The 14,017-nt window shown below is 40.4% G+C and overlaps 1 protein-coding gene across 3 annotated transcripts in view; it reads left to right on the top strand.

Annotated features, from left to right (window-relative positions):
- tub (TUB bipartite transcription factor) overlaps positions 1 to 14,017 on the top strand; it is a 78,158-nt gene that overhangs the window by 30,603 nt on the left and 33,538 nt on the right. The window contains exon 1 of one of the 3 annotated variants that reach the window (XM_050050616.1): positions 10,112 to 10,480. The exons of the other annotated variants lie outside the window; for them this stretch is intronic. Coding sequence (XP_049906573.1) covers positions 10,443 to 10,480 — 38 coding nt within the window. The 5' untranslated portion in view covers positions 10,112 to 10,442. Of the gene's footprint in view, positions 1 to 10,111; positions 10,481 to 14,017 lie in introns of those variants that run through there. 3 annotated transcript variants of the gene reach the window in all.

Here is a 14,017-nt window from a genome sequence, read left to right as displayed (position 1 = left end):
CCAGAAGTGGTTGTTTCGTAGTAAGCCGTTGCTGCATTTCCAGCAACAATTGGGGCTCCCAAACTGGGTATCTTAAGCCCAAACATAATCATTTCCTAACCATAACCAAGTGGTTTCTGTCCAGAGACATAGTGACATGATAACCACAGCACTGTTAAAGCATAAAGAATTGTAAAAACTCAACTTATCTGCCGCACAATAATGCGTAAATGTTACATATCCGTTGTTTTCAGACATTTACAATGCCAATTTTTATTCTGTTGATTGGGTTGCAGAACCAGGGAGTACACTTTTAAAAGCTTGGGGGGGAAATCAGGGATTGGATCTTTAACAGCTGGAAAATGACATTGCGAGTTAAGGGCATAATTTGGCTGTCTACAAATGTAAACACATCTGTATATACAGAGGGAAAATGTGGGAGATGACTCATGAGTCCATGTTGGGTTTGTGCCTCTTATTATACTGAGCTGTGCATCTTTGTCTGTTGCCTGTGGAAACTAGTGGTTTCCAAATGGAAAGCCTGCCATAAACATCACTCTAGCAAAGCTCAAGACGTATAGCCTTTATTCAGGTTAGGTCACTGAGAGAGTGATTCAGATCTCTGGGTGTTATGGAGGCAGTGTTCATGTCATGTTAGGCAAATATCTCTTTGTGAGCTTCAGCTTACAAGTACCATTATTACAGATTTTATGACTTTTTGTCCATACCATGCAATCTGGAGTGTATCTTTAAACTGTAGAGGATGATGAATATGTTTCCTTAGACCGGAGATCAGATTGAGCTCCTGTGAAAGCTTAAATTCAGGCGTTCATAATGCTACAGAGTGGCAGTAAGGATGCAAAAGGTACCCAGACTGTGAATGTGAATTGTTAGCTTCTCTAATGATCATTTGGCATTTACAGGCAGCAGCAGTACACTGTACATAGTGTACATACACAGATACAGCTGCGCTATGGAAGAGAGGATGCAGAGGAACTTTGGTGTATTGAAGCAGTCCATCTGGTTGCCTCACTGGGACACTGGGACACTGTTTCATCCAGCGTGACATTTTCTAATCCAAATCATGTTTAATGCATGCCCTCTGTTGGGCGCTGAGAGATGAGATACAGGGATTTTTGTTGATACAAGGGCTGTGCGTGTGTGAGTATGAGTGTGTGTGTGTCGGTCACTCACCTGCTGATTCCTTAGCATAGTTTCATGCTGTGCTACAGTCTCTGAGACACACACAGTCTCAGGTGCAGATGTGATGCTAATACAAAGGAAGTGGTCCCTGAAAATGCAGCTGAATTATAAATTCAATTTTTCCTCACAATTTGCTGGCAAAGACCACAGCGTCCACATTAGAGGGAATCAATAGACTGCACACATTAGATCCGATCAATATCGGACACAAGCCAATATGCTCATTTTTCTTTTCATTCTTTTGCATGCATAAGCTCACACACAGCCTCTCGCTCGCTGCCTCTGAAGCTGTGAGATTTACTTTTCGCTCACACCCACAAACACACATAGTCTCTGTTTCTCTCCCTCTCGCTCCCTCAACTTCCCGCTCTCTCGTTCTAAGATTTACAACTGCCCTTAAAATAAAGATGCCACTGTTGATGCCCCGCAGCAACCTTCAAAGGCCGGCTTCCTGGTTTTTAGCCACCCACCAGCGCTCTCAAATAAATTTCTTTGAATGTTTGTACGAGGACATTTTTCGAGGTCTCCATCTATAAATGATGATAGCGAACGGAACGTCAGACTGCTGCTGATTCACAGGCCTCAGTGGGCTGTTTTTGGCTGAGAGTGGGATTTTTTAATCAATCGGTCCATATGTGTAATCAGCTTTTCATATATTGTATTTTACATCCAGGGTGGTTTTATTGTAAATGTATTAAGCAGTGCTGTAGCCTGGCACTCCAGCATGAAACAATCAAATGTTATCTGATTATGGCCGAGATTTGAATACGGTTTCTCGAGTAGACTGTCAGGAGTAGTTTGAATATGCAATGTAATCACAGTTTTGCAAAGGCTTGAAAGCATTTGTAACTACATCTGCTGTTTCATTTTGTTTCTGGACACTTTCCTGAGAACAGGGAACAATGCTTTACTTCCTTGTCAAGTATATTTTTTTAAGCTTTTCCAGTTTGCACTACAAAAATATCTTTTTGTTTTGTGCTTTTTTCCCCTTGCATCATTATACCTTTGTGTGTAAATGTTTGTCAATCACTTTCCTATTACTCTCACAACTCTTGCAATAGAAGAGCTTTTAAGCAACTAAGAGGTGTGTACAGTTAAGCATGTCACCATCGAGTAGCACTCACTCACAAAATGTTCCATCTGATATCCGCTGTCACCCATTCATTCCTGTTTTGTTTATGCATAATTAAACAGGCGAGCATTATTAAACACCATCAACCTCTTAATCCTGATGCAGATAGGGGCTTTTTTTTTTTTTTTTTTTTAGCTTGCACCAGTTTACTGCTGACAGGTTCCCTTTGCTCCCCTCCAGTCTCTCTGAAGTGCAGCACACTCCCGTGTGTGATGTGATGTAATGTGGATCCAGTCAGTGACTCACTCCGTAGCTATGTCCTAATTGCCTCCTTTCGAAGTCCGCATTTAAAGGCTGCATACGTCATAAGAGTTTGAGGGGGCAGTCTCTTCCAAGGCTTCTCCAAATGCAGCAGAGAAACGCAGCCTGAATCTGGAGAACAGGGCGGGTTTATCCAACGCCTCTTACATCACTAACCCATTGCACAGTAGTAGTTGTTAATGGTGCATTGAGGCAGTTATTGCCACCTTGGGATGCTCCCCAAAAACTACTTCACCCGGATGGTTGTGGTTTTGCACACTTTGGTGAGCTCCGTGAACGTCTCAGCCAAACTATAGCACACGCATACAATATTAGATCAGTTTATTTGATGCATTTCAATTATGAATTCATACAGAATGTTTTACTCATGTTTTCCTATAATTTGTAGATTTGGTCTCACACACGCGCAGACTTATTATCTGCCTTGTAAATCCATTTGGGCTGGACATCTACTGCTGCAAGATACTACACTGATATCAGAATACAGCAACACATTCTCACTCCGACCTCGTCGCATATTGTCGCTTGGTTATTGACTTTCCACGTCTTCATATGACATGCAAGGTAGCCCGCATTGCGTCTGTTGTTGGTGTTCTGGGATGCCATGTCAAATTCAGTGTCTTTTCCAAATACACTTCCGTTTTTAAAGGAATGGACAGTTTGCATACAGTCTCTTTCAAAATAAACATACTATGTCGGTATAATACCTTACATTGACTTTTTTTTTCTCCCTTAAATAACATACACACATGGTCACGTTAAGCCAACATATGCACATGGCTATGTTTAGGTAACAGAAGCACGTGGTTAGGATTATAAAGAAATAACTGGATTTAGCATTACATTCATAAGACAAGCGAACACCGGCCTCCCGGGTGAAAGTCTGTAATTACTGTTACTTTGTTGTTGGACATAAATTAGTCCATCTAAATGTCAATATATGTTAGCACTATTTAGCTGTACATAATTTCCAGTATAACGTCATGATTGTTGATTTGAGAATTTATCAGCAGTCAGGTCAAAGTCCTTCAAAACTGCAGGGAGGTCGCTTGCAGCCGTGCCAGCAGTACAAGGAGAAAAAAAAAGTATCTTAGTGAATCGACTTTCTCTGTTTAAAGTTGCAGTTAGGTATGAGGTCTTACTTACTCAGTAAGTCTTCATTCCCTGTGGAACATAAGACTGCAAATATCTGCCTTCATGCCTCTTAACGTGTTTCGTCTTTAGGGAAACTCCCCGACAAGAACATGAATCAGGCACACAACACTCTGTGTGACACAAGATGTAAGGCACTGCCCCAGTGCCCCCAGGTGAAAGTTTTTTTCGATCACAATGTATTTATCAGGTTTTTGTGTTTTTTCTTGTTGACATCTTTGGCATGTTGTTGGCCACTACTGTGCAGGAAGTAAAAATAATCCTTCCCACACTGAGCTGTTTGCCATAAGCCTGGTGCAATGTTTTCCAAATGTCCATCATATGGTAAAATTCTATGTCACAACTCTTACCATACACTCAGATATAAGTGAACTTTACCACTGGTATTTACCAGCTTATATGTATTTCCAAATTCACGTGTTGAGGAGAAGCACCATTAATTATGATATCTGTGAGGCAAGGGGTGAGAAATGGCCATTTTTAGGTTTGCACTTGAGGAGGAGGAGCAAATCTTTAATCAGGCCTGTTCCTTCAAAGGCTGAGCCCCCATGTAGAGATGAGTCCAGTCAATCAGAGGTGAAGGAATCGGTGGAGTGATTATTATTATTTTTTATAACTTTTATTTGACCAGAAAGTCCTATGAGGGGGAATTCTCTTTTCTGAGGGAGACCGTGCCAAGATGACACACCGGTTACAGTTTAAAAATAAATAAAACACAACAGAGAGGAAATACAGTCATGAAACACACAAGGAAAAGCTCAAATAAAGCAGTTGCATTTCTCAGTTACAAGGACTTTTAACACGGCTTTAAATTTTTTTAAGGGGACTACTTTATGAAGACACAGTATGCTGTAAGTTTAACCACAATACAACATACAGTATGTATTCTTTGGACAATGGTAAGATATTTGCCATGATATGATTGTGATCTGATTCAATGCCAGGGCCTGCAATCAATATTCAATTTCAATTTAATTGTATTTATAAAGGCCAATATAACAAATCACAATTTGCCTCAGAGGGCTTCACAGCAAACAACATCCCTGTGTCCTTGGACCCTCACAGCCGAAAAGGAAATACTCCCCTAAAAAACCCTGCAACGGAGGCAAAAATGGCAGAAACCTTAGGAACAGGGATCATGCTTCCAGGACGGACAGACGAAGAATAGTGTAAATATTGGATGATATCAATTAATGTCCTTATTGTCTTTTTCTTGGCGACGTGCCATTGTCTGCCTGGTGCTGGGCCGCTAGGGCTGTTTTAAATGTTTAGGAAGGAGGTGAGCTCGGATGAAAGTGGTGATACAGACGTGCCGTGGGATTTTAAAAATAATAGTGCATCTTGAAGGTGATAGTATGTATTGATGACATCGAATTATAGATCATCATTTTTTTGGACCTTCCCGCTCGTGAGCTGTGGCTTCTGTGGCATCTGGGTTTTGTTTGATTTATATGTGATAAATGACATATACAAATATTTTACACGCAGATTCATACAGAGGTAAATGTCGCTCCTCAGTTGGCACATATCCTGCATGCCTGATCAGGCTGCTATATTATTAAGGCTGTGTGCTCTGCAGCTGCGTTTCGGCCAGTCTGACTTAGACATGCAGACACAAGCCAGAGATCCGTTTTCACATCAGTGTGTGCCGTCTGTGCCAGGACCATTATTATAATTACTGATACTGCTGCCCTTCTGTTACCAACAATAAAATGCCTCTGGGAAAACTCTGCACAAATTCTGGACTGGAAAAATCGAATTTGTCGTGAGGATCTTATCGTTTGCTGTTTAATGCTGTAATGGCTATGAGGCCAGATGGGGGGGAAAATGGAAAGAAAGCGCTCTGTTTGCTGAGTCTAGTGGGATGGAGAATATACTTTTGTCTTCATGAAATTATATGAAAGTCAGCCTTCCTCCCAATTCCATCTCCCTCATGACCGAACTTCAAAGTCTCCCCTTCAGCATCAAATATTAAGCAGGGTGCTGCGCTTACACCTGTTCCTCAGCGGTGTGGCTTGTTCCATTTACTTCCACTTTCATCACAACGGCTGATACGCAGGGTTCGCACCATTAACCACAGAGGCTCTTTAACAGTCAGATACATGTGTTGATTGTCATCTACATTTATCTCTTCAAAGGACAGATCACCCCAAAATCAAAAATACATATTTTTCCTCTTACCTGTAGCGCTATTTATCTGTCTAGATTTATCGAAAGACATATCAGTTTATCAAATTTTGCTACTTTCTTTCTATTGAACTATACCCACTGAATGTATCACTGCGCAGGAGGAGGCGTGCATCTACTCATGGACAAAGCACTCATGACAGTGCAAGATGTGAACATTAATGTGTCCGCCTTGGCTGAGTGCTTGGTGATAGGCGAGCTAGTAGTAGATGCAAGCTTCCTTCTGTGTGGTGGTACAATTGGTGGGTGTAGCTGTGTAGAAAGACAATAGTTCCTACATAAAAACTGCTCACAATAACGTCTGTGGATTATCTTGAGGTACCAGGCCATGAGTCCTGGAAAGAGACATTTCTGTTGAGTTTTACCAGTGTATTTTTTGGCATTTTGAGCACCACAAGCCGAGTGCCATCATGTTCCATTATATTTGAGAGAAGGCAGACGTCTTGGCAGCTCACACCAAAATAATCTATACTAATAAATCAACGTGGTCTCATCAAGAAGTCATCGAATACCGGCACTTGGGCAGTGACTTCCAGCGTCAGACACTGATGAAAAAAGCTGTCCCGTAAGATTCTAAAGCCAAACTCTTATCTTTTTCCTAAACCCAACCATGTGTGTTTGTTGTTGAAGGGAAAAAAAAGTCAATATATGGTGTTGTGCTGACGTAGTGTGTTTATTTTGAAAGAGACTGTATGTAAATGGTAAATTTCCTGTGAAAACGGAAGTGTATTTTAAAAGAAGACAATGCATGTAACAGAGAACTTGAGACGGTGTCCCAGAATGTCACCAACCAACTCACCCAGGGTACCTTGCACGTTGTATGTTGACTTGGAAACTCCATGACCAAGATATGTGACAAGGTAGGAGTGAACATGTGTAGGATGAATAGCCGTAGTTGATGAATCTCTATATAGAATTGTGTTATTTCTTGCCCCCATTCATATGAAGATGATGGGGAGCCAGTGCCTTGCACAAGGGCATGAGCAGAGCTAATGCTAGCTGGGGGCTTTAAGCTCCATCCTCAGCTACACAAGATGCCTCCCTAATTACTACGCAATCATGCTCCTCAAATAATGATAATTGCAGCTGGGAAGGTTGATGATGCAGGTTGTTTTTCTTCAGCAAATCTTCATATTTTGGTGTCTCATCATAACAATTGCGTTATGGAATAAATTATGAAACCCAAAAAGAACATGGGTCTCCTGGGTCGTAGCACAAAATCCAAAAACTGCACCATCTCTCTGTGAGTCTTTCTGAGTTTGATGAGGGAAGACCATGCAGGGTTTTTCTTGTGTAGTGGAATTACGGCTCTAAGTTGCTGAAGAAACAGCAGGAGAGCTGTGTGGGAGGGACATCTGACTACTGCCCACTTCAGTTAAATACAAACTGTTGTCAACATGCTTCTCAGTCATTTGATGCAGCAATATTTCACTCTCAAAATAACAAACGTGCTTATTAATTATGTTGCCAGTACAGAGCACACATAGGTCGCCTACTTACCAATTTAATAGTCACATTTATTTTTAAAAAAAGATCCTCCTCGCTCCTCTGTTTGATTTAAACATCCCTGCTGGTCTGTGACCTGGAGAGAGAAACACTGTGTGAGGGATCGATTTGTTTGGAATTTCATGAAAGCTGATTTATTTTACTATTGTCAACAGTTTCTTTCTGTTGGAGTCAAAATGAAACACCTTTGTGACTTGACATTTTTGAAAGGCCATACCATTGGAGAATGCAATCAATGTTTCATTATGTTTGCTGTAAAGAAGCTGCAGTCGGCTTTGATGCTGTTGGGTACAGATGGAGAATAAAACCAAGTTCTGGCCAGATTTGTTATATGTAGTTTCGGCTGGAACATGCAGTGTGTTGACCACTTCACCTGAAGAATAGATGTGTGATTCATGTTTTCATTTACGAGTTGAAAAAGTCATGTAATTTAATAAATGCTGAATTTTTGTCATACCTACAGTTAAGATCAATCTGAAGGTCAGTCATCTCAAAGAATATGTCCACGGGGCTCAATAGAGAATTTAATAATACTGCCTTGGGAAGGAGAGTTGTTTCTGCAGTGTATGGGTCATTGTGCCTCGCCTCTTCAGACAGCCTAGCTTCCATCAAACATCGGTAGGAGAGGGACTTTGTGCAACCCTGACCTCAGCCCAGTGGGAGTCTGTCCCAGTACACACAACAATGGTATTCAAATTTGCTTGATACAAAATTTTACAAATGAAAGTGGTGCATAGGGCGTATATTACACCATGCAGATCACTCCCTTTCACATTCATGTTGGCATGACTGTGGTGAGGCAGGATCACTCATGCAACTCAGTTAGATGTTTTTGGGACAACATGATATTAAGTTTGTCTTCTATCCTGGATGTGACAATACCGCGGTTTCCAACAGTCTGCCTCTTAGGCACAAGGATAGAAATTATGCAGTCGAAGCCTTTACACACCGCATTACTGCCTCGCTTGCTTTTGTGTCAGTTAAACGTGTCATTATGATGAATTGGAAATCACACAAATCAAATTGTTTTAGTATAGATAATTGGTTGAAAGACTGTATGGATGTATTATCAATGGAACAAGCAGCTTCAGCTCTTTGTGAATATGAGCATGGAGATGATGGACCCTGGATTTTTATAAGATCTTATCCAGGGAAAATGGTTCATGAATGAATTTTATCGTGTTTATTCTGTACGCCCCCTTCCCCTGACATCATTCTGTCATGCAGTATGTCAGTTTGCTGTCCTCTGTCATATGTGACTTCAAAACTATGAAAAAGATAACAATGTTAAATAGTATTTACATGTTTTAAATGAGTCGTAGGTGTGTAATCAGAATTTATATTTTAGAAAAAAGCCCAGCACTACATTTATATGATACTAAATTGTTATTTTTGTCATGGACTTCATCGACATTTCAGTTCCTCCCTTGTTTACTTTGGCATCTACCACTGAACTCTATCAGAGATGCTTCTTTGTAGGCATGCGATAAATAATTGAAGTAAGATGCTTGAATGCGTGACTCCAATGTTTGATCAGTCTTTGCTTAAATAACATTCTGCACAATGCCTTATTACATCAGCACATGAGTTCTGACCTTGGGAGAACGAACTTACTGTAAGCGTCATCACAGCACAAACGCCCTGGCAATCATACACGTGTATGTGTGTGTGTGTGTGTGTGTGTGTGTGTGTGTAGCACTTCAGTGCATTTGTGGGTTTCAGAATGGTTTGGTGCACTGAATGTCCTGAATCCATCTGAATACATAACAGGAACTGGTGCAACACATGGATGATGAAATACAGCAAATAAAAGATCTAGCTTGAGGCTGTTTTGCAGGGAGACAGTGGCTGGTAAGATGCTTTCATCTGTACCCACGAGCAAAGAGATTTTGCTCCCCTGAATAATTTCAGGATTGTTTCAGATTTCTTAAAATCAGCACATGCGTGGATCACACACACCTTAAAACTAGAGATGTTTGCCGATGGAGTTGACATGAATCAACTCCTTGTGGAGCAGTTTTGTCACAAGGAAGCCGCTTGGTTTAACTGTCTATAGATGGACTCCTGAATAACCCTGGGAACACAGTGAGTGATGTGTGTTTGTGTGGTGACAGTGAGGGGCGGCACACGGAGGGCGGAAGCAGATGTGTGTGAGAGAGGTTCAGAGCTGTGGCACTATCACAGGGTGCCTTTGTCTGACTGGAGAGAGTGTTGAATTAAAGGCTGTTAACACTAGTCATATGCTAATGCCTCTTGCTCTGAGAGAATAAATAAATTATGGTCCAGAAAACACATCTGAGTCCCTGCTTTACATGCCTCGTGCAACACAGTGTGTGCAGGGAAGAAGCAGAAAGAGAGTTTGTGTGGTTGCATTATGGAGAAGGGGGGGGGGGGGGGGCACTGTACAGGAATAGCTGAGAAGGAACATCAAAGAGGGAAGACAAAGGGGGACTCTCTATAACCTTTTTTGCTTAAGGCTGCGCACTGGATGGTGCTGTAGGTGATGCTACACGAGAGATAACGAGAGATAGATTGGGTAGAGAGGCACAGTGCGAGATTTGGACAGAGAGGAAGGAAAAGGGAAGGGTGGGGGGGGGGATTTAAAGGGCAAGAAACGGAGGGAGATTTAGATAGAGCCCACTGAGTGAGAGCGAGGGAAGAGAGCCAGCGCAGAGCAGGAGCAGAGGAGGTGGATGGGAGAGGAGAAGAGGAGAGGCATTGACTGGATGCGTTACACATGGGAGAGAAGAAAACGGCTATTTCATGCGCTCGGTGTGCATCACTGAGGAGTGCGGCTGTCCGTCTGGATTGTTAGTCATCTGCTGCCCCACAGCGAAGGGGAAATACGAAGGAGCACAGGCAGGCTTGGGGGAATACAGGGCTGCGTGCAGAGGATGAACAGGCGATGTGGGCTCTCTGGCTGTGATCGCTGTCCTCAGACCCCCGTAGACACTTGCACTGGTGCTGTTGCAGGCCGTTAGCCTCGCAGTTAGGCAGCAGCAGTCAGAGTGATTGATACAGAATGAGCTCCAAGCACTCCTCCGACTGGATCCCCTACAGGTACTGTACCACATGCCTGGAAACACGGGAGAAAGAGGGCACAGTGTTCTTCTTCTTCTTATTTTTTTTCATGAAGCAGTGTGTGCATGTGTGTGTATATGAGCGGGTGTTCAGTCATGTGAGTGTCTGACAAGGAGATCAGACTAATAAGGGAACATTGAATGGCACAATAAAAGCAAACAGTGTGGATGGAGACAGGATTTTTTTTTTTAATTTTTTGGTGGCATTATATTCTTGTTTTGCTAATAAATGTGTATGTATTTATGATTTCTCTTTTTTTTTTCAAAGGAGCACCACAGGAAAAAATATATAAATAATGCAAAAGTGAATCCCAGAATTTCAGCTGCATAACTATTGAGGTCTCAGTGTGGTTCACAGGCACAAGAATGTCCCCTTTTCTTGCACTATTAAACTGCTCATGTGTAAAACCTGCTTATAATTTAATTAAAAAAAGCTGTTTTATTGGATTCAAAGGAAGTAGTTCAAATGTAGAAATCACAGAAGTTGTTCCTGCCTTTGTGTGAGAGTGTGTGATTCACGTATATGTGTGCAAATATGATACATATTGCATGCTGCTTGAAATATGATCCTCCCATTTGCAGCAAAGTATTTTCTTGTGAATAAGAAAAGTGAGAGCATGCATGAGCTTTTTAGCATCTTGCTCTGAAACCTACATCTGCTTTCATCGTTTCAAGTGCAGTACTGCTGCTGGCTCGTTCCCCTGATTGAATACCCATTGCCATGGTTTCCCTGCTTACTTTGATGCCATTGGCTCATGGTTGCTATAAGTTACGGTGGCAGTTCATGGATTTCAGAATGAAATTAAACTTCTAAAGACTGGAGATGCCAACATTCAGGTATCACAGAAAATAAGGTTGATACAAAAGCATTTTATAAAGTCATTAAAAAAACATAAAGAGATTATTAATGACTGATGAAGTAGTAGGAAGAACAAATAGTATTTATTGGGTCGTTGCACATTTTTGCCTTCTTACTCCTTCACTTTCTGTTCAAGAAAAATGTGCTCAAAGCTGGATTTCAATAGGGGATAATATATATATATATAAACAAGACATTAACCACTCCCAGTGTCCTAAATGATCTCTTTTAGTGTTTGAGTGTCAGTGAGAGGGTCGTGGCAGACAGATTGGTGGCTCCTTCAATGAGCAGTTTTTCCCTCATCCAGTAAAGCTGCCATGAAAAATGCATGGGCCTGTGTGCAGAGTTGGAGGAGACAGCTGCACTGTGTAGCTCTCTCACCTCATTAGAGATATACTGTGCATGCATTCGCAGAAATTAACGAAATGATGAAAAAAATATAGCTCACAAAACACACACACACACACACACACACACACACACACACAACAGCAGTTAAATATTTTTTCCCTGTGAGGAGCAAATCTCTAGATCTTTCCTCTTTTCTAATGCCATGGGAACCCAGGGAGGACAGCAGAAATGGCAAACTCTTAAAAAAAAGAAAGTGAAATTGGTATATCATCAAAATGCACGTACAGTTATTACATTGCATTATTACACATTACTTTTTCAGAGTATCTTTTCTGAGGTTCGTTAATACAATACATATGCTGTTTACAGCCACTATATGTGTTAGTTTTCTTATACTGTCACATTCTGTCAATATTAGCTTCATTATTTACTGATAAGGTCAGTTGGGTTGTTGCAGTGCTCATCAGATTATTGTTCCCACGATCAAATTTCATGCATTGCATGCAGATGTAAATTAAACCTGCTTTAGTGTGCACACTTGGATTGTCCTCTAGTCTTGCCAGGTGCTGCTGCCATTGAATCAGCCAGTGATGGTCACACATATAAAGCCTGGTGATGCATGTAGAACTATTTTAAAAGTGTGAAGAGGAGTCTCAGTGAACAGCCAAATCCTTCACTTCCCTGAATGTCAGATTCACTTATGGCTGACTGAGTGAATGAAAAATCCACTAATTTGTGTCCAAATTGAAAACTTTCATTAAATTTATGCTTAAAAAAAGGTGTAACGAGATCAACAGCCAGTGTTTCAATGTTATTTTATTAAGAAGAGATCAAAATCAGTCCTATATCTCACAGCATCAGGATCTTAACATCGCCATCTTAAACTCGACCAGTTACGGAAAATGATTCTTGGGGTTAGTGGTGTTGTGGAAATTCTCTGCTGCTGGTGAAGAATGAAATAGAGCTTCTGCTGGCCGACAAGGTTTTTATTTTCTTTGCAAAGAAAAGGTCAATCAACACACGAGTGGTCAGAATGAAGAAAGACCCCGAACATGGGAAAGCCTAAAACATTTATACCTGAGGAACGCCTCTTAAGGTGTGCGTATCCTGCAGGTTTTTGTATCTGGGTGGGAGGTTAAGAGGTCTAGACATCTGAAGTAGTTGAAAACACAAAGAATACACAAAGAAAATGAAATTACAATTACAGTGGTTAATGTATAAAATAAAGAAGCATAAAAACTATGTTTGTTACATTACACTGTTTTAGTCAGTTGACAACTGACAATTTTAAGAAGCTGCTCACAATCAAAACATTTTTGACGTTTTTGGATAGGATGGCATTAAGATAAATAAGTTATAATACCTTCAATAAAATAATTAGACAACTAAATAGCACCACAACTTTTGGATAAAAATTAAGGTTGTTTAACTTAATCAAGCTTTTCCAGGTCAAAGCAAATCATGTTAGTTTTACTTAACTAATTAAGTTTGTCAGATTATGATAAAAGACTGGCTCAATAATGAGATGAAAGTACTTAAAAAGATACATGGAAACTGTTACCTTAATTTGTTTAAGTTGAACCAGGAAATATTTTTTAGAGTGTAGAGCCATGACAGTAAGTGATGGCATGAAAATAAAATTTGGCATTGAACAGGGAAACATTTGCACTGAACAAAGTTCCACTGAAAAACAAAACAGACCCATTAAAATTGTTTTAGTTTGTTTTTCGGGTGTGTTTTTCAATGACAATCGTCCAATTTTTTGGTCATGTCACTCGCCAACGACTGCAGGTCCACAAGAGACTTTCTCTCCTTGGTATGCAGATTCTATGTGTATCACACTGTCCTTGCCCCCTCCCTAATAACTCCTCCCCTCCACACCAAAACTGCAACAGAAATTTGAAAAGAAAAAGAAAAGAAAATCATAAGATTGTCATTGGAAAATGTCAGAATGCAAAATATATGTATAAAAATAATAAATTTTAATGTATGTGGGTTTTTTTCATGTTCTCCATATTTTCTTTTGTAAATGCCAAACTTAATTTTCATTACCGAAACTTCCTATCCTAGCTCTGTAACATGTTATTGTAAATAAATGGAAAAAATAAACATAAATCTGATCCTTAAATGCTAGCTATACAAATGTATTATTTTCTGCTTTCATAATGTTGAATAACAGTAATTTACAAATACATTTGAATTTAGATACAGGCATAGAGATAGTCAAACACTATGATGGATTGGATCATTGCCTTCAAACATAAGCAGATAAAAAGCAACCAAATAGTTCAACAGCTTAAAAATATA

This window comes from Epinephelus moara, chromosome 1, assembly GCF_006386435.1.
Source record: "Epinephelus moara isolate mb chromosome 1, YSFRI_EMoa_1.0, whole genome shotgun sequence".
NCBI classification, from domain to species: domain Eukaryota; kingdom Metazoa; phylum Chordata; class Actinopteri; order Perciformes; family Serranidae; genus Epinephelus; species Epinephelus moara.
The sequence above is the reverse complement of the archived record's forward strand: the minus strand, read 5'-3'. Positions and strand labels throughout refer to the sequence as shown.